The sequence below is a fragment of the Schistocerca gregaria genome, chromosome 1, assembly GCF_023897955.1.
Source record: "Schistocerca gregaria isolate iqSchGreg1 chromosome 1, iqSchGreg1.2, whole genome shotgun sequence".
Classification (NCBI taxonomy): domain Eukaryota; kingdom Metazoa; phylum Arthropoda; class Insecta; order Orthoptera; family Acrididae; genus Schistocerca; species Schistocerca gregaria.
This window is the reverse complement of record NC_064920.1, coordinates 833,746,530-833,768,811: the sequence shown is the minus strand read 5'-3', so window position 1 is coordinate 833,768,811 and position 22,282 is coordinate 833,746,530. Positions and strand designations below refer to the sequence as shown.

At 37.4% G+C, this 22,282-nt stretch overlaps 1 protein-coding gene across 1 annotated transcript in view; it reads left to right on the top strand.

The window, feature by feature from the left end:
- LOC126272189 (uncharacterized) overlaps positions 1-20,072 on the top strand; it is a 160,167-nt gene extending 140,095 nt beyond the window's left edge. The window contains exon 10 of the mRNA XM_049974870.1: positions 18,876-20,072. Within this exon, the coding sequence (XP_049830827.1) occupies positions 18,876-18,879 (4 nt within the window). The 3' untranslated portion in view covers positions 18,880-20,072. The remainder of the gene's footprint in view (positions 1-18,875) is intronic.
- The last annotated feature ends 2,210 nt before the right edge of the window (positions 20,073-22,282 follow it).

Genomic DNA, 22,282 nt, shown 5'->3' with positions numbered 1-22,282 from the left:
TCTCCTAGAAAAGTGACACAAACATGGATATAACCTTAATATATACTCAAAAATGTCACTAATAATCAATTAGAAAACATAAAAAATTAGTCTGAAAGGCCACTTCATGATCTCAAGGCATACAATATTATAAGGACTATAAGACTCACTTTTTCGTTGAAACATTGCCTCCAAAATTCAGGTTTATCTTATACTTGAGATTAATATAAAAATGTCCAGTGTTCAATTTAAAATTCCTGCCAGTCACAAAAATGGCCATATATTAAATGCCAAGGGAAACCTATCTCTATCTGGCAACATCGGATTCAACTGTCAGCAGCAGTTTACCAATGTGGCAAATATGAGTTCCTGGGATTCACAAGCCTGCTAACACTGTCTCCCTCCCACCCTACCATCAAAAACTCAGAACACTGTCTAGCTTATGGTGCACTTTAAGGCCAGTGAACTTGAACTGAAAAGTGATTTGTGTTGTTATTGGTAACAGGACAATATCTTTGTCGGTAGCTAGTTTCGTTATTAGCATATACAGAACAACATGGAAACAGTGCAGCTGAGCAACATTTCAGCCCGTCACCAACAGAAAAACCATTTCCGATTGGCGAGCTAGGAAAGAAGAACTGAAAAAAATGAGGAAGACTAAATGTGCAAATAGAGGACTCAATGGAAATGACCAAAACAGAAGAGTACGTATTGAAATGAAGTCAAGGGTACTGTCAAAATGGCATTGGAGTTAATACAAAAATGATAGAAATACACAGTCATAAGATGGCGTTCCAGTGGAACTTAACGGTCTTTAAGGGTGGAGTTGGTTGGTGCTATAGGTTTATGAAGCATCAAGGACTTATCATGCAACCCAGAACTAAAATATCTCATAAAATGCCAATAAGAGTATGAAGAGACAATATTATCTTTCTATTGTGTCATTATTCAACATCGAAAGAAAACCAAAGTGGACAGGGCTCCTCTGACATTTGATGTGCTGAGTAACAGAACTGTTGCCATGAAATGTGGTGAAACTGTTACTGTAAAAACAAGAAGACATGAAAAATGCACTATAGTGTTGTTCTTTCATGTTGTGCTGTTGGTACTAAACTTAATCCGATGATCATTTTCAAGTGAAAAACAATGCCAAGACCTTCTGAAATATTGCTAGGTGTTATTGTTCATGTACATGACAAGAGTTGGAAGGACGAGACAGGTGTGAAATAGTGGATTAATAGAGTGTGGGAGAAAAGAAAAGATGCTGTATTGAAGAAGAGTTCTCTTCTTCTCCTAGATCAGTTTAGAAGTAATTTGAAAAATTTTGTGGAGGAGAACTTAAGACAGGGAAACACAAAGCTTGCTGTTGTTTCAGGAGGACTTACTTCACAATTGCAACCTCTTTATAAATAAAATATGAGAGAGCAATGGGACAAATGTTTGGGGATGAAACACAACATGAATTCATGCCAAAGGGAGTTTTTAATGACCTACTATCAAACAAGTGTGTTAGTGGATGAAACAGTCATGGCCTAGAGTGAGAGAAGACATTATTGTTAAATCTGTGAAGAATTGTGACATAAGTAAGGCTCTCAATGGCAGTGAAGAACATAATATATGAAGAGGATGATGATGATGATGATGATGATGATGAATAATAAGAAGAAAGTTCAGCCGACCATTTTCAGGGATTTTGAAGATCAGTTTGGTTTATGAATAAGAACTTTTTTTTCATGTGACTTTGCAGTCTAATAACAAAAATTGTAAAAATCTTATTTTTTAAAAAAAATGTGTAAAAAGTAAGGGGCGCCTTACAGTCTGTAAAATACAGACAATTGTGTCGGCACAATTGTAGATACACCCTGCTTCACTTTCTTGGTTTTACCTTCCTTTCTCTTATTTTCTCCACCCAATCTCAGAATCAATCTTCAGAAGGAGCTGCTGGTAATTGAGGCAGTGCTTCTGGTTCAACCTGAAATATACGAATTCTTCCTACATAGACAGCTGTGCTTGGGTTCAGAAGTTGCAGCTTGACTTTAACTGGAGATATCATCTCATCTTTGGTATCGCAAAATGAATTTCTTAGTTTTTCCTTTTGGTACAGGAGATTTGGATTGCAAAACCCACTGCACAACATGGTTCTTCAACAGTTTTGCTTCTTTTGTTGTGGGTGCCTTCCTGCCATTCTAGAGCCTTTGTATTTATCTTTTTAAACTGACACCAGATACTTCTTGACATTTTAGCAAAATTTCAAACATTTTTCCTGCCATTCTCTTTCACTTCTGCCATCCACTTGTGGGTGTAGTGCACAAGTTCTTAAGCTTTTTATGTGTAGTAGTCAGTGTAATTACTTCAATAAATCAGACATAAAGTTAGTGCCTTAGTCAGTTACTAGGGTCGCTGGTGTTCCAAATTTTAGTATCCGCTGGTTAACCATATCTGTGCCATCGTTTCTGCCTTTCTTTCAGTATAGCAGTCATGGGCAAGAAACATGAAAAATTATCAATTACCCTCAATACATATCAATTCCCTGCTGGTGTTTGTGCAAAAGGACTAAGAATGTCCATTCTGATCATTGTGCTTGCCCCAGCAGCAGGTCAAACAACTGGTTGAATCTTTCATTGCCAGAAGCCATTCCAGTGGTGCATGACATATTGTGATCTTACAGATAACAGCAGAAATAGGTGAGGCCAAAAATTATCTTGAGCATTTCTTTTTTGGTACTTGAATAGTTCTTCTCTGCCTGATTGAGCTGTCTAGGAGCATAAGCTGTGGGTGTTTTTCCCTTGTATGTCTTAACTCAAAACACAGCCTTTGAACATTCTCACTTGAGTCACAAGACAGTACAAAATCTTGAAATTGCTCAAATGGTGCTTTGCAATCTGGAGTCCAATGAAACGTAGCTCCCTTCTTTAACAAACTCTAATAAGGAATCTTTCTACCTCTCCAAAACTTGGAATAAATTTGCAATAAAAATTAGTGATACCGAGATGAGACTTTAATTCCTGTGCTGTACTACATGTTTGGAAATCATTTATAATGGTTTGCACCAGATGTGAGCCATGGCTGATACATATAGCTTAACTAATGGGCTTTTTGCAGTATGAAGTAGCTTGGCACTTGGAGAACACAATGACATCATCTTTGTAGATATCTGTTGTTTTAGTTTTCGACCTGCCTAGCAAGCATTGGGAAGTGGTCAGTACATTTTTCAGACCAGATGGATCCAGTGATACCACTAGTGAGCAAATGGAAGCAGAAACAATGTTTTTGGCAGGTCCTCCATTGATATCTCTGATTGGTGGTACCTGCTTCGTATATCCATGGTGGTGAAATAATGGCATTGGCCCAGATTGTTTCAGATCCCTGTAATGTTTGGCATAAGGTAGGCACCAGTTGTTGTCTATAGTCACAGAGGAATCTATAAGCCTTCTTACCATCAGAGGATTTTCTGGAATGATAACAGCAGGTGCCAACCAGGGACTTTCTTCTATAATTGTGTCACTAGTTGCAGATTGTGTAGGACTTAATATGGCTTCTTACACACAGGTGGCTTGTTCCTGGTGGGAATTCTGTGTTGCTTCAGTGGCGTCGCCAGCAATGGTCCAGGCAGCTTAAATAATTCTGTGTATTACTGCAATAATCTCCCTGTGTTCTCTTTATCGTGTCCTTCCAGATGCAACAACTTTTATTTCACAGTTAAATTGACAGACTGTCTTGGCTTCATTGTATTCTACACAGAAATCCATACTCGGCTCACCTTCGTATACAGTTCTATGTTATCTCTCAGCACACCTTTTGATAGCCTTACCCCTCACCAACCAAAATAGAACTACTCAGCTTCCAACAATTTCCTGCACAAATGATAAGCTACAATTTTATGAAATGTTGTTCCAGATCCAGAGCAATGGCTGTACTTTCAACAGTATTATTTGGCACATGGGCTCATGCACTCATCCCGAGCAGCCTTCCTGTGCTTTTCAGTATTATATCCCATGGGTCATTCTAAGAGATCATTTATGGTTACCCAATGTTCAGGTTTTCCTTATGACATTTTTCTTTTTTCAGCATTAAAAACAAGACAGAATGATATCCTATCCAGCTCCTCTGTGCCAAGTTATAGGTCAACTTTGGCGTGATTTTTATCCAGTTAGTGTAGCTCAGGAATTTTGCTATAGCTTATGTCCACACTAGGGAGAACTTCCACACACACCCGGAAGTATCTCCTGCCCACTTTAAAACCCAACAATGCCAAACTGAGTTATTAAACACTATTACCACTCACATTACTTAGCGTACAAGAAGGTGGGTTTAGTGTTACAGAACCAAATACACTCTTGGCGAGCCAAGGGTACCTGTGATCCTGTATCCTACAAAAACTTACATAACCTTCCTTTTACAAAGCCAGATAGACAAATGTGTGGCACTGATTTTGCACAGGGCTGACCCATGACCACACTTACTGGGAGTGTTGTGCAGTGGTCACTCCACCCTCCGTCTGGTCAAGTGTTGCCCCAATTCCACCTTACACATGTTTGCAGACACTTCTGAATGAAGTGTCCTACTTGTTTATACCTTTGATACGATGAATTTCTACACAACAGCTGAACGTGGCCCAGAGATCCAAACTCCATAAAATAACCCCTGCATTAAAAATTACTCGTTTCTCCTCCAGCCTAGTTGCTGAGTCAGTTTCTGACTGAGCTGTGTTTCGTTTAAGGATTTTGGGAATTTCATGTGCACTTCACCTGACATGTCAGCCTGTATCTCCTGAAAAGAATGTATCAGATGCCCATTGTCCTGCGTGCTACAGTGTGGCTTTATTGGTAAGATCATCCCTCTGTTCATATGTAACAATATTGATTTTTCTGGTGTTGTTGTGGTCTTAAGTCCAAAGACGGGATTGACGCAGTTCTTCATGCTACTCCATCTTGTGCATGTCTCTTCATCTCCAAGTAACTACTGCAGCCTACATCCTTCTGAATCTGCTTAGTGTATTCATCTCTTGGTCTCCCCCTACAATATTTACATCCATGATTCCGTCCAATACTAAATTGGTGATCCCTTGACGTGTGATCCCTTGATGCCTTTCCTGCCAACAGATCCCTTCTTCTAGTTGAGTTGTGCCACAGATTCTCCTTCACCCCAATTCTGTTCAGTACCTCCTCATTAGTTGTGTGATCTACTCATGTAATCTTTGGCATTCTTCTGCAGCACAACATTTCAATAGCTTCTATTCTCTTCTTGCCTAAATTGTTTATCATCCATATTTCAATTCCATACATGGCTACACTCCTTAGAAATACATTCTGAAAATACATCCTGACATTTAATTAATGTATATTCAGTGTTAACAAATTTTGCTTCTTCAGAAACATTTTCCTTGTCAGTGCCAGCCTGCATTTTATATCTTCTCTACTTCGACCATCATCAGTTATTTTGCTGCCCAAAGAGCAAAACTTATCTGCTACTTTAAGTGTCTCATTTCCTAATCTAATTCCCTCAGCATCACCTGATTTAATTCAATCACATTCCATTGCCCTCATTTTGCTTTTGTTGAGTTCATCTTTTATCCTCCTTTCAAGATGCTGTCCATTCCATTCAACTGCTCTTCCAAGTCCTTCACTGTTCCTGACAGAATTACAATGTCATTGGCAAACCTCAAAGTTTTTATTTCTTCTCCCTCGATTTTAATTCCTACTCCAAATTTTTCCTTTGTTTCCTTTACTGCTTGCTCAATATACAGAATGAATAACATTGGGAATAGACCACAACCCTGTCTCACTCGCTTCTCAACCACTGCTTCCCTTTCATGTCCCTTGACCCTTATAAATGCCATCTGCTTTCTGTACAAATTGTAAATAGCCTTTCGCTCCCTATATTTTACCACTACCACATTCATAATTTGAAAGAGAGTATTCACTTAACATTGTCAAAAGCTTTCTCTAAGTCTAAAAATGCTTTAAATGTTGGTTTACCTTTCATTAACCTGTCTTCTCAGATAAGATGCAGGGTCAGTCCTGCGTTGCATGTTCCTACATTTCTGTTGAACTGATCTTCCACAAAGTTGGCTTATACCTGTTTTACCATTCGTCTGTAAATAATTCATGTTAGTATTTTGCATCCGTGACTTATTAAACTGATACTTTGGTAATTGTCACACCTGTCACTACCTGCTTTCTTTGGGATTGGAATTATTATATTCTTCTTGTAGTCTGAGGGTATTTTGCCTGTCTCATACATCTTGACTGCCAGGTGGAAGAGTTTTGTCATGGTTAGCTCTCCGAAGGCCATCAGTAGTTCTAATGGAATGTTGTCTACTCCCTTGTTTTGACTTAGATCTTTCAGTCCTCTGCCAGATTCTTCACGCAGTATCATATCTCCCATTTCATCTTCATCTATGTCTTCTTTCATTTTCATAATATTGCCCTCAAGTACATTGCCCTTGTATAGACACCTCTATATATCTTTCCGCCTTTATGCTTTCCCTTCTTCTCCTTAATTTCCTACGTTTTTGCAGTTTCTTCAGTTTTAATCTACAGTTCATAACCAATAAATTGTGGCCAGAGTCCACATCTTACTTACTTACTGTGTTGCTCACACAAACCGCAGTTGGTCTTTGGCCACATCTACTTTTGGAAATGTCTTACAGTTTAAAACCTGGTTCCAAAATCTCTGTCATAGCATTATATAATCTATCGGAAACCTTCCAATGTCTCCAGGCCTCTTCCACATGTACAACCTTCTTTGTGATTCTTAAATCAAGTGTTAGCTATGATTAAGCTATGCTCTGTGCAAGATTCTATCTGCGGAGCTAGTTGGCATATAAACTTGTACTACTGCAGTAGGTGTGGACTTGGCTACAATAATGCATTCACTATGCTGTTCGTAGTAACTTACCTGTGTTCCTATTTTTTTATATTCATTATGAAATCTACTCCTACATTAACCATATTTGATTTAGTATTTATGACACTGTATTCACCTGACAAAAGTCTTGTTGCTCCTGCTACCACAACTTCAATAATTCCCACTGTATCTAACTTTATCTTGTCCAGTTCCCTTTTGAAATTTTCTAACGTATCTGCCCAATTAAGGGATCTGACTTTCCATGCTTCAAACCATAGAATGCCTTCCCGGAAATCCGAATGATGGACTATTTTACCTCCAAAATATTTTACCCAAGAGGACACCATCATAATTGGACCATAAAGTAAAGCTGCCCCCTTGCTTTCACCCATTTGCAGTACCAGCACAACAGTGTTGTTTTGGGTGATGCTGCAAGGCCAGTTCAATCAATCATCCAGACCATTGCCCCAGAAACTACTTAAACAGCTGCTTCCCCTTCTTCAGGAACCACATGTTTGGCTGGCCTCTCAACAGATATCCCTCCATTGTGATTGCAGCTACAGTACAGCTATCTGTATAGCTCAGGCACGCAAGTCTCCTCACCAATGTCAAAGTCCGTGGTTCATGGGGAAGATTTTTCTGGTGTGGTCTACAAATCTTTCTACCGATTCCACTTGTATTTTAACTATACCGTTAAACATTCCTCCCCACAGAATTCTTTCTTCTGTAGCAATCTGCTAACGAAGTAAAGACCATGCTGCAACTTCTCATTGCACATCACGTATGATCTAGCACCTCTACCAATTTTAAACAAGCCACACTTAACAACTGCTCACTACTCCAGTTCCATAACATCACGACTGGATACAAATTATCAAAAAAGACAAAAACGTCTTCCTCAGATTTACCCGAAAATGAGGTAACCAGTGAAGTAGTACTGTTATCAATGATGGGTGGATACACACTAGAAAGCTACTGTTCCCTTCTTTCATTAAACAATCTATTTCCTTATGCAAAGCATCATTATCAGCTTGAGCCTTAGCTATCTCATCTGTAAATTGCTGAAACGCCTTCTGTGTTGTCAATTTTTCACTGACCGACTTTCTGCTTACTGCAAGTGTACAATAACCCCAAACAGAAAAGATAATGAAATAATACATCCTGACAGGACACTGCCTCCCCCCCCCCCCAAAAAAAAAAGAGTAAATAAATAAATTAGTCATCAATTACTTCAGTTTTAGTGCTGATTGCTGCTGCCACATTCTCTTCATTTCTACCCTTTGTTGGACAGCCTCCAACAGTTCTTCTGACACAAATGGGGTACAACAGGAAAGTGTGGACAAGCTGCTCTTGCTGGAGGTGGTTGGAGGTGCTGATGATATAGGTTGCCAATCTGTGGCCAAAACTGCCCTGGGCTGACCTTGTGGAATGAACAGTGTTTTTGTGTTGGTTGGAAAGATCTGGAACAGAGGCCGATGACTGAGATCTGGCTGTTGTCATGCGGCAGATAGTTGCTGCCCCCAGACTTGCGGAAGTGGAAGTGGATGGCACAGAAGTTGTGGCTTCTGCTGAGGTTACTGTATAAGCAGGGGCATTGACTGGCTGGAAGGCTACAGCTGTGGCTCAATTTCAGTTCTAGGCTGTGTTACGTGCCACTAGAATTCTGTGTACCAATATTTAAGATTTATGTGTATGAAAACCAGGAAAAAAATTGTTAAGGAGTGAAGGTAACAACTCACAAAGTAGTAGAGGCCCCGAGTCATCGAAGGCACGTTAATGAGAGTGAAAATTAAGCTAGCTTTCAGGTGAATCCTGTCGCAGTACCATAATTTCACTTATCCTGCACCCATACCCTCTTTGCCATGTTGTCTATTCTGTCTCCCTATCACCTTACTATGGTCATGTGCTGCAGAATCTCACTGGTGTGGTACCTGTGTCGCATTTGTATTTCGTGCACGTACTGTCTGCCACCAGTACATCGGCCACTCTTCTCTGAACCCCATTTTTCATCACACCAGGTGAGATACAGAACTGCATCCACAGCACATACATTCATCTGGTACAGAGTACCCATATAGTAGCTTGAAAAAGGATTCGTCTGAAAGCTGGAAATGTTTTCAATTTTGTTTACATGCCTTCGACAACTTTTTTCATCACACCAGGTGAGATACAGAACTGCATCCACAGCACATACATTCATCTGGTACAGAGTACCCATATAGTAGCTTGAAAAAGGATTCGTCTGAAAGCTGGCAATGTTTTCAATTTTGTTTACATGCCTTCGACAACTTGAAGCCTCTACTATCAGGTAAGTTGTTACCTTTATTCCTAAATAAGTTATGTTCCATCAGGATTTTCCATTGCCATATTTAAAACAACAAAACGTTTCATATATCTGGGAAGAGTCGGCACATTGGCCTCCTGAATAGTAAATACTGAGCCATTGCCATATTTAAAACAAGAAAACATTTCATGTATCTGGGAAGAGTCAGCACATTAGCCTCCTGAATAGTAAATACTGAGCAACACTGTTTACTCAGAAATAATTTTGGTTCAGTTTAATATTGTTAACTACATTTTACTGTCAAGTTATTGTACCTTTTCTTGTTTAACAAATACATTGTGTTATGGTGATAGATATAACAATGAACAAAATCTTCTTTTGTGTGCCAGTTTCTGTAAGCCTGGTTACAAATACTTCCATAAGTTCAAGTTCAAGTTGTGTTAGTATCCTGCTTGGTGATCATAGTTAGTGTACCTCGATTACTTACAAATGATGTGCTGCTAATGAAGATAATTTATTCATCAAAGAGGAATTCTTCAATGCTGTAAAGACATTTATTAGTAAGATACTTTTTTGGAGAAACTTCTATTTAAACTTTTTATATAATTTAATATAATTGGACAGATAGCAAACAGTCTACTCACCAAATGGCACTGGGAGAAAACTCGTATGTAGGTTAAATTAACATGCAAGGTTTTGAAACCAGTGTGCCCTCCTTCTGGCAGAAGGGCTGAATGTGAAGGACGAGAGATGAAGGGAAAGGAAGAGGGGTGAAGGAAAAGGACTGTCAAGGTTTAGGAAATGGGGAGAGTTCAGAAAAGTCACCCAGAACACCAGATCAGCAGACACTCACCGAATGGGGTGGGAGGAAAGATTCTTCCCTTCCATCTTGTCCAGTAAATGTCCAGTGACCTGTGGTTCTGGCTGACTTTTCCAAACTCTCCCCATTTCCTAAAGCTCCGTAGTCCTTTTCCTTCATCCTTCTTCCATCCCCTTCAATCTTTCTGCCAGAAGAAGGAGCCACTGGCTCTAAAAGCGTCCACATTTCTTTAACCTTTGTTGAGCAGGTTTGTTTTGAGTATCCAATTATATTTTCAAAAATTAATTATTAAACTATTTGATTCCCATGTGTTATGCATTGCCAAGTGATATTCAATATCTTTGCTAGTGTTATCAATATGTAGAAAGCGTATTTGTTTAAATTGTTGTGCTGCTTATGTCTTAAAATTTATTGTTCAGTTAAAAATTATGTACTGATGGCAGTGTACGTAACTTGCACAATTGTCGTTTAAGTGTAAGCAATTACTTTTGAAATAATTCCTCAAACTATATAAGACACATGGATGATATGTAGAAGTCACAAAACATTATCAGTTCACCAAGAGGAATTCTCATTAATAATTCCTCAAACTATATAAGACGTATGGATGATATGTAGAAGTCATAAAACATTATCAGTTCACCAAGAGGAATTCTCATTAATAATTCCTCAAACTATATAAGACACATGGATGATACGTAGAAGTCATGAAATATTATTAGTTCACCAAGAGCAATTCTCATTTGAAATTGCGCACTGATTTCGAATACGGTTTTCTAGAGATGGAAAACATTTATCTCATTAAACTGCATTGTGAATGGTAATCTGCTTGCCATTTCCCTTCTCACATTTGTCCTAGTGTTCCATCTAGTTGGTGCTGCTGTACACCTCCCTCCACCCCCACCCTCAACCCCCATCCAAGTTCTTCAAATTAAAACTGTGTGTGACAACAATTGATGAAGCTTTATCTGTAAATGTAAGACAATCTCTATATTAAGCTATTATGTGGGGGTTATTTCGAAAGTTTTGCACGCTGTAATATAGTATCAATGAAAATAAAGTTATTTGACAAACTACTTTTGCAGGCTTTCAATATAACCTCCATCCTTGCTTAGTACAGTTTCCCAACATTTTGGCAACTTCTGTATTCTGGACTGGGCACATTATTTGCTGTGCTGTCTGATTACTGAGTTCACATCATTGGAAGCTTTACTTATTGTATCAAAATTTTTTACATGGAGATGTTCCTTCAATTTGGCAGACAAATAAAAATCTATTGGGCTCATATTAGAACTGTATGGCAGGTGGGGAAGTGTTTCCCATCTGTATTTGTCAAGTGTTTCACTGCTAGGCAGTATGTGGTCTTGCATTATCTTGCAAAATCAGGACACCACCTGCAAGTGTGGCAGGCCTTCTTTGAAAAATTTGGTTGCAAAACATTTTGCAGGAACAGTTTGTACATGGCTGTTACAGACATCTCCTGGGGCACTCTTATTTGTAGCTATGACTCCATTCCTGTGATATGCAAAGATTTTCATCAGTTTCACATTTGACTGTTTGCTGGAATTTTTCCTTTGTGATGACTGAGACTTCAATTCTGCTTCAGAATCTCGTATCCACTTTTCATCAAGAGCATCAGTTCTTTTCGGAAACTGTTCTCCTTCTGTTTGATAATGTTGAAGCAATTCTTCTGCAATTCTTTTGCAACTTGATTTCTGTTCTTCACTCAGATCTTGTGGCCCCCATCTGTCTGTAACTTTTCTCATCTTTGACTTTGAGTTATGACTCTATAAACAGAATTGACAGACATTCTATCCTCATATGCAATTTCCTCACGTGTTTTTCCATCCTCTCACAAAATGCCATTAATAATTATGTGAATGGTATGGTCTGTTGCAGTTGATGGCATTTCACTTCTTGGGTTGACCTCAGAGCTTACCCGATCTTTACAGAAACAAGCAGACCACCATGACACTGTGCTACAATCAAGTACACTATTTCCACACACCTCTCTCAAAGCGTTGTACATTTATGTTGGTTTCTTTTCACATAGGGATTCGATTTTGATGCAGAAACGCTGGTCACTACATGTAATCTGATCTGACTTGGTTTTAGCTTCCATTTTAAAATTGAATTACACAAGTCACAGCCATGTGATCCAGCTAACACATATATGACCATCATGGCTAAAGTCTTGCTCACAACTGACATGAATGTCAACTTATTCAACTCAGTTTATGGGTGACTGTTGTACAACATAAATAATTACTGCAGGAATAGTAATTTAATCTACATATTTAAGACAACCCTGTAGTTTTCAGATAATTTACTAAACGTCTATCAAACTTTTGGATTAGATACTCCTTGTAGTTACTTGATAATTTACTGTTGGACGTGAAGTCTTTAGGCTTAATTTCACACGCGCGTATCGTAAGTAAACAGTGCCTAAAACTTATATGTAATCACCAGTGTTTTTTATTCATTAGTCTTTCGACATATTTATATCTGCCTGAATAGTTTCTATGGTCCTTTGTTTACGTATTAGCCAGTATTTAAATCAGTTTATACAATTTCTGTTTTTGCCATGAGTGAGAAGTGTGTGACATGCCGTAGGATCGTTAGTTCCGGGGTATGGTGTGATGGGTGTTGTAGTTTCTTGCATTGGGGCGAATGTAGTGGTGTGGGAAATGGGGACATAAATGAGGCTCACCAGTGGTATTGTAGAATCTGCAGTAGAAATAGGAAAATACTGGAACAGGAAGGGAAAATTGCAGCTCTTCAAGCTGACCTAGACAAGGCAAGGGAGGATCTGGACAGGTTAAAGAGGGAGAAGGGTGAACAGAGGTGGGAAGTGGCAACAGGTAATAGGGGGAACAGGCAAAGGAGAGCATCAGACAGCTTTGTGATAAATCTTGAAAATAGATTTGACCTGTTGCCTCAGTCAGAATTGGATGAGCCTCATGTAGCTGAAGCTGTAGAAAGGGCACAACAAGCTTTCAAGGACTTGGAAAAGGTAGGGAAATTTGTAAAGAGAAAGAAAGTTCTGTTGTCAGGTAGTTCCCATGGTAGAGGTGTTGGCCAACTACTGCAGGAAATTTAGGTCCAGAGTACCAGGTCACAAACTTTTTCAAGCCTAGCGCAGATCTGGGTCAGGTAACAGAGGATATAGGTTCTATGCAAGGATTTCACGAAGGAGGATGCTGTGGTTATAGTGGGTGGTTCGGGAAACAGCATTGGCAGAGACTCTGAATATTCCATAGAGAGTGACCTGGTGTAGACAGCATCAGCAACGAAGCATATGAGTGTGGGATTTGTGTCTGTGTTGAGACGCCATGATTGGCCTCATTTGAACTCTTCTGTAGGGAGGGTGAACTTGGTGTTGGAGAGGCTGCTTAGGACGGATAAAGGGTCCCATATTGGTTTGATTCCTGTGGATGCTATTGATAGGAGGGACTACACTAGGCATGGCCTTCACCTCAATAGGAAAGGGAAGGGAAAACTGTCTGGCTTGATTGCAGAAAACTTAAGGGGGGACACTGTCACAAGTCATAAAATACCAGTGGTCACAGGTGTCAGAGGGATGCCTTTTTTTAGGATAGGGATAGAAAACGAGTTTTAAGAGAGATTGGCAGACACACTCAGTTTGAGAAAATAGATGAACAGGAGTCAGATTTTAGCATACAGCCTCCATTTATACAATGTTTAACAGAAAGTAATCATAAACTGCCAGTTCATCTTCACCAAAGCAGTTATAATCCCATTAGTATGCAGTATCAGTTATCTTTATTACACCAGAACATTCCAGGACTCAGAAATAAAGTTGATGAACTACTCATTTGTATCGATGAAATGAATTCATCTAACGAAATTGACATAATCTGCCTCTCTGAAAATCAAGTGACCACTGGTGTAGATATGTTAGACATTTCAGGATTTAAGCTAGCTTCCTACTTCTGCAGAGTAGATATGGATGGAGGAGGAGTTGCCACATTTATTAAAAACTGCCATAAATTCAAGAACATTAACATTAATAAATTCTGTTTAGAGCAGCATCTAGAAGCATGTGCAACAGAAATAGAGTTCCATAACAGATCCTATATAATAGTAACTATTTACCAAGCACCTGCAGGAAATTATAATCTATTCATAAATCAACTAGAAGCTCTTTTGGGTTATTTAACAGTAAGAAACAAAGAAATTTTGATTGCTGGTGACTTTAATACAGATTTTCTAATTCAATCTACCAGTAAACGTTTACTGCGGTTAGTAATGTTGTCTTTCAATCTAACTCACACTGTAAACTATCCAACTAGGATCACTAAATCCTCAAGGACAGCCATTGATAACATTTTTATAGACAAATCAAAGGAACAAAATCATATAATAAAACCTGTAATAAATGGATTATCAGATCATGACATGCAGCTCCTTGTTTTAGATGTAAATTCTAAGCAGATTATCAAGACTGCTAAATCTGAGTGCAGGAGAGTATTCAATCAACCAAAAATTGAGTGTTTTAGAAAACTGCTCAAAGATATGAACTGGAAAGATGTTTATAGTGCTCATGACATGAATGAAAAATATAACACATTCATGAACAATGTCAGTACCATGTTTGAAAACTGTTTTCCTCTAAAAGTTACTCAAATTAAACAGAAGTCTATAATAAAACCATGGATCACACAAGGAATAAAGATTTCCTGTAAGACAAAAAGGAAAATGTATCTGTTGACCAAGAATAGCTCCAATGCTGATGATTTAGCTAAATACAAGGAATACTGTAAAATATTAAAAAAAGTAGTTCAGACATCTAAACAAATACACTACAAGAAGAAGATAGCAATGTCAGGGTACAAAATAAAAACAATATGGGATATAGTGAAAGAGGAGACTGGTAGAACCAGAAAGGAACAGGAGCAAATAGCACTAATGGTAGATGACACATTAGTAATCGATGGGCATAGTGTGGCAAATCTATTTAACAAGTACTTTATATCCGTTACTGATAGAATTAGATTGTCAGGATCAGTAAATAATGCCCTTGAATATCGGAAACTAGCCTTTACAAATAGCTTCAGGTACATGAATATGTCACTCACTTCACCAAAAGAAATAACTTCCATAATAAAATCTTTAAAAACACAGCATTCTAGTGGTTACGATGAAATATCAACTAAATTAATTAAGGCATGTTCATGTGAGTTTAGTACAATTCTAAGTTACTTATGTAACCAGTCAATTATAACTGGGACATTTCCTGACTGACTGAAATATGCAGATGTTAAGCCTCTATTCAAGAAAGGGGATAAAGAGATGCCATCAAACTACAGACCAATTTCACTTTTGCCAGCATTGTCAAATATTTTACAAAAAATAATCTACAGGCAGCTTCTCAACCATCTGATCACAAATTACATATTATCAAGAACACAGTTTTGATTTCTGAAGGGTTCTGATATCGAAAAGGCTATTTACACCTACAGTGAAAATGTATTTAATTCATTAAATAACAAGTTACAAGCAACAGGTATTTTCTGTGATCTGTCAAAGGCATTCGATTGTGTAAACCACAACATCCTTTTAAATAAATTAGAATTCTATGGTATCACGGGCAGTGCTGCAAAATGGTTCAAGTCATACCTCGCTAACAGGAAACAAAGGGTGTCAGTGCAAGGAACTAGTGAATTAAGTCATCAGTCATCATCAGAATGGGAAGAAATTACATGTGGTGTCCCACAAGGATCCATCTTAGAGCCATTGCATTTTCTTGTGTGCATTAATGATCTCTCATTAGTTACAGTGCCAGAAGCAGAGTTTGTTTTGTTTGCAGATGACACAAGTATTGCAATAAATAGTATGTCGAGTGTAGTTCTAGAAAGATCTGCTAATGATATTTTCATGGATATTAATAAATGGTTTAAAGCCAACTCACTGACATTAAACTTCGAAAAGACTCACTATATGCAATTCAGAACCTGTAAGAGGTTTCCACCCAGCATATGCATAAAGTACAAAGAAGAGCAGATAGAAGAGGTTGACAGTCTTAAATTCCTGGGATTACAACTTGATAATAAATTCAGTTGGAAGGAGCACACCATGGAACTGCAGAAACACCTTAACAAATCTGTATTTGCAATTTGAGTGTTAGCAGACATAGTGAAAAAGCTTGCATACTTTGCCTACTTTCATTCCATAATGTCATATGGTATAATATTTTGGGGTAACTCTTCAAGTCAAACAAAAGTTTTCAGAGTCCAAAAGCGTGTAATACGTATTATTTGTGGAGTAAACTCATGGACGTCTTGTAGAAACCTCTTCAAAGAACTGGGTATACTAACTACTGCCTCTCAGTATATTTACTCCTTAATGAAATTTGTCCTAAATAATATATCTCTTTTTCCAACAAACAGCTCAGTTCATACACACAATACCAGGAACAAAAATGATCTGCACAAGGACTTAAAAACACTTACTTTAGTTCAAAAAGGAGTCCACTACTCAGGAACACTCATCTTCAATTATTTGCCAGCAAGCATAAAAAAATTAGTTACAGATAGAGATCAGTTTAAAAGGAGCCTGAAAGACCTACTAATGGCCAACTCCTTCTACTCCATTGACGAATTTTTTAATAGAAACAAATGATGTGTTGTATAAATTTATACTATTGGTATTGTTATTTCAGCTTAAAAAAATATATAAAAAAGGTGACATGTTCCACATTCAGGATCTCCTCAACACGGATCTATGGAACGAAAAACTAATCTAATCTAATCATTTGGGCCACAGAGATGTGAGAAAGGAGAATGTCCCCCCCCCCCACCCCCCCCCCCTCCCCCCACCCCCCAACCCCCCTCACCACCCATTTTCTTGCAGGCTAAGTGGTGAGAATCTGTCATCTAGAAACGTACATTTTACAATTGTGCCTCATATTGAATGACTTTTTTCAGAAATATCTTTGTAGTTACAATTCCACATGAAGATTCTTACTGAATCCATATACATAAATTGTAGTTCATTCAGCCTGATTCAGCTGTGTACAGATGAGTCTATCACAAAATACAGTTAGTTCATTGTGTATCAGGTTTCATTTTTTGATTGTTTACAGTAACAAATACATGGTCTGATAGGAAGTTCTCCTAAGGAAGAAAGATTAGAGTTCATGTTCCATCAATGACAAGGTCTTTACGTGGAACATAATCCTGGAATGGGGAGGAACCATCCATGGGTTGCTTAAAGTGATTTAAGGAACCACAGGAAAAAAGCTGGATTGATGGACTGGGATTAGAACTGCCTTTTTATTCAATGTGGGCCAGTGTCATACCCATGCATCACCTCACTCAGTTGATTTTTTTCTTTTATTTTTATGTTTTCTTACCTTTGATTATCAACCATTTTTCCAGATTCAGCTTTCATATTAGCTCTGCTATTAATAAAAATTGTTTTATGTAATGAATGGTAAATCTGCTACATAGCAATTTTCACATTACAGTTGTGAAAATTTGCACATGTGTTGACAATGGAACCAAACCAAGAAAGGGTGGGGATCTGTTGGAAGTATTCTTTCTTAAGTGGACCATTGGTGGATATTCAAAATACATCAAATGTGCATGTGGTGAAGAGCTTGTGCTTCCAGAATCACTTTATTGGTAGGATGTGGGAAACTTCAGTTTGTGTATGAAAGAGATTACTTATAAATTTCTAATATTGGAGTATTGTTGAAGTGATAAACTGGCAATACTGGAGTACTGTTGAACCAATGAGTGGTATTGAGCACTTATGAAGAATGACCACAAATGATCACAGATCTGAGCACATATAAAGAATGACTGTACAAATGGTCACAGACCTGTTTGCTTCATGACAGGGAGTAACAGAAATGGTACCAGTTTCCAGTGCCGTATCTATCACTGAGCCTCCTGTATATTACTGCTGCATGTCAATAAAAGTAGGACACACAAAGACATTCCTGCATTTGTCCACTTGTAGATAGGACAAGAAGAGACCTGAATCTGTGTATCCTTTGTAACCTGTGCTGCACAGTTCTTGGTCATTTGCTGGTTATAATGTAGACAAATCAGTGTGCAAGTATAGCCATGTTAATAAAATGGCTAAGTGTATGAGGAGACATTCTCTCCTCAAATTTGTGCTGGACTGATATTGGCAAAAAAAATTATAGACATGCCAGACTTTGAAGCAGCTGCTGACATTAAGAGTGTTACACTGTGAGAATGTAAACTGCAAACGTTCATGGCCAGCATACTGAATTTATTAAATTCCTTTTTATTTTGTTATGTGCAGTCAAATGGTTACTCTTGGAAATCACAATGTTGTAACCTCAAGGGTGATTCAGTCGTACCTTTGATGTGTGATAAATGCCCGTCATGGCTTGATACTGGCTAGAGCCTACTTAACACTGCACATTCACAAAGAGACAAGATGTTGCTATTTCGTTGAATTTGAGTACAAGTTGGTCATTGTTGTTTATTATCATCAACGGCGCTGTTCCTTTGGGGATAACTAGTTCACATTCTCTGCAGTACCATAATCGGATAACATTTAGCTGTACACCTCATACTTTCTAATAAAATTATTGATGTGTTAACAGATATCTATCATCTCTCTGTCAAATATCATGCATTGTTATGCTTCTCAGGACCTAGGTTTTACAAAACAGAATTATGTCTTTCATGCTGCTAACCATGGTGTGCTACAGCTGATTTACCAATCATCCCCCCTCCCCAACCCCATCTTTAACCATTTCCTGTATGATTTTCTGCCAGTTTACTTTAGAGTGTGAACTTTTTATGCTGTCATTTCCCAATAAAACTATATTTTACCTAAAAAATACAGAATCAGTTTTTAATATGATACAATTATAAGGTAAAAAAATAAAGAATCAGTTGTTAATGTGATACAGTTATTAAATTTAAATTATTGTTTCAGATGACATGAGATCTGTTGGTGCCAGCAATGTGTTCCAAGCTTTACATATGACGGTGTTTCACCACATTGCAGCATTTGTTTTCCAAGATAAAACTTGCATTAAGTGAAAAACGGAAATAAGTGAGTTTCAGTAATATTGCAGTGTTATTTGTATAACACCTGTGACTGAAGATTGTATTCATCAGTGTCATTGTCCTTGTATATGTAGATTATCCTAGTAAAGCCTGTATTGATGCCCTATAATATTCAGGTTTGAAATTTTACATGTCTGCAGTGAGCATTTTTGCCTGCTAGCTAGAAATATTCACTTTTTGGAAAATTGGTCCTCATCACAGTAATTGATTTAAACTTTTTTCATATAGATTTATAGATGTTCTATTTTATTTTAAACAGTGATGCAGCATCATGTGATAGCTTTATGCAGTATTGCATACATTTTGGTCTAGTCCATCATGAAAAACTTATTTACTATCCTTCTTTGTACCTGAAATTTGATACCTATTATCAAATGTATTAGAATAATATTCCTATTTTCTGTATGTTTTTAATTAGAAGATTCTTTATGAATACTTTTTATATAGTGTATTGTACCAGTTTATAAATATTGCAACAGAGTTGAGAGTACTAGTCACTCAATCAGTGAATTGATGTACTTATGTAGCAAAATTTAAATATGATGTTAATCTTGCTCTTTTATAACTGTGAACTGATTGTATGTAATATGTGTGGTAAATCATCTGTGATTAAATGTGATGTTCAATGGCTACTATTAACAGTATTTGTCTTAATTGTTGCTTATGGTAATTGTGTATATGCTGCAAATTTGATATTTATTAAATTTGTATTGGTATAAGTCTCATACTAAAGGCAAGAAGATGATGTTCCATTAAATTATTGATCTCGACATGCCGAAGAATAGCCTTGGATACAACAATAGATGTAGTTCATAAGGAAACTGTTCAAGGCATTCTATGTAATTGTAATGTTTCTAAGTAAAGAGAGTTTTTTTTATATATGTTTCATGATACTTGTGGACAAAAATATGCTTACACCTGTTAGCATACTGGCAGTTTTTTCAAAAACAAAATCCATAGAAATATTTGTCACATTATATAGAGATACAACCAGAACACTTAATGTGTTAAATTATTGTATTTCAGTCATTGTTCCAATTTTATTAAAACCATCTACAATGAATGTGTCCATGTCCTGAACTTTATTTCATTGATGAGGATCTGTACCTTCAAGGTATGCAATTATCTAGTTTCATGTTCCATGGATCATTTGTATGATTAATCGTAATGATGTGACACAAGTCATTTTACATTCACATTACACACTTGTGTGTAAATATGGCTACATGCTGACCATTTACCAGTGTGTGTAGTTTTTTAAAATACAGATATGAATTAGTAACTCCTACTCTTTACTCTTTTACCCATTACAAAAATAAAAATTCTTCTACAGAATAGAAGTTGTTAAGGAAGTAAGTGATCAGAAACGTTAGTGGCAAGATTATACATCACTTTGTGTGTTAAAGACAACCTTAATGTGAATAATTTATTGGTATTATAGTTGTGTACATCATTGTTCTTTTTAAACTGTTCCATTGCAACAAACTTTGTGAGGGAATAAATATACAGTGAGGCAGTAGTCAAAATGCCTAACTTCTTGAATAGACGGCTACAAGTTGGTAGAGGATGAGCATCACATATTGTTTTTACAGCGCATTTTTGGGTAATGGATATCTTCTTTCCTAGTTATGAATTGACTTGGAACATTATTCTGTGTGACATTATTCAGTTAAAATACATAAAATATGTTAACTTAACTGATTTGTCTCTCTCCAAGATTAACAGTGATTTAAAGTGGTTGAATGTGGTTGAACTAAGAGTTTTGGAAGTTTCAAAATGTTTTAAGTTCTCATCGATAGGTACATGTAAAACATTTTAAGGTTGTTAGAAGACATCTTATTGAAAACCATGAGCTGCATGTGAAAATATTTAATTGCCTGACGAGTATTTGCACCCACTATCAGTGGCTCCTGTTACAGAGGACAAAAAATGAATGTATACATAACATTACTTAAATATTCTGTATATATAACATTACTTAAATATTCTGTATGTCTATATAAATGAGCCTGACACTCTGGTTGTTTAAATTTCTGCTATGGTGGCTCCCTCAAGGGCTTCCCATTTGAAATGATGTAGCATCTCTATAATACTTTCCAGCAGCACCCTCTTAACTGCTTCAATGTCTTCCTTTAATCTGACTGGTTAAGATCGCAAACATTCGAACAGGCCTCATGAAGGCATCACACTAGCATTCTGTATGCTGTCTCCTTTATTGATGAGCTACACTTTCCTAAAATTCTCCCAATAAAAAAGTTGATCACTAGTGTTTACTACTACCAAACTGAGATTCTCATTCCATTTCATTTCACTTTTCAGTGTTGTGCCTAAATATTTAATCATTGTGACTGTGTCAAGCAGCTCACTACTAATGCTGTAATCAACTGTTACAGAATTGTTTTTCCTACTCATCCACATTGACTTACATGTTTCTACAGTTAGAACACGTTGCCATTCATGACACCAACTAGAAATTCAGTCTTAAGTTATCTTTTATCCTCCTGCAGTCACTCAACAACATCTTCCCATACACCACAGCATCATCAGCAAACTGCCATAAATTGCCGTTCTCCCTGTCTATCAGTTCATTTATGTATACACAGAGTTAGAGCAGTGCTGCCACACTTTGCAAGGGGACTCCCGATGATACCCTGGTCTCTGATGAACACTCTCTGTTGAGGACTACCTACTGAGTTCCGTTACTTAGTCTTAGCTTGCAGTGGGACATCATGTCGAACACTTTCTGGAAATGCCTGTTGCCCTCCATCTGTGGTTTGTAGGATATCATGTGAGAAAAGGGCAAGCTGAGTTTCACATGAATGATGCTTTCTTAATCAATGCTGATTTGTGGACAGAAGCTTTTCCTTGGACTCTGAATGTGTTAACGAATTCTGCAGCAAACTGAAGTTAAAGACATTGAAGGATATTGGTCTGTAATTATGTGCATGTGTTCTTTTACCTTCCTTATATACAGGAGTCACCTGCAGTTTTTCCAGTAACTGGAACTTTGCACTGGATAAGAGATTAGGAATAAATGCAAGCTCACAAAGGGACCAATGCCTCAGAGTACTCACTGTAAAACTGAACTGGGATTCAATTTAGACCTGCTGACTTACTTTTTTCAGCTCTTTCAGTTGCTTCTCTGTGGCAGTGCTTCTTATTTCTACATCCTCCTTGCAGGAAACTGTGGAACAGTTAAACAATGGTATGTTTGTACGAGTCTCCTGTGTGAACAATTTCTAAAATGTGAAATGTAAAATTTCAGCTTTCTTT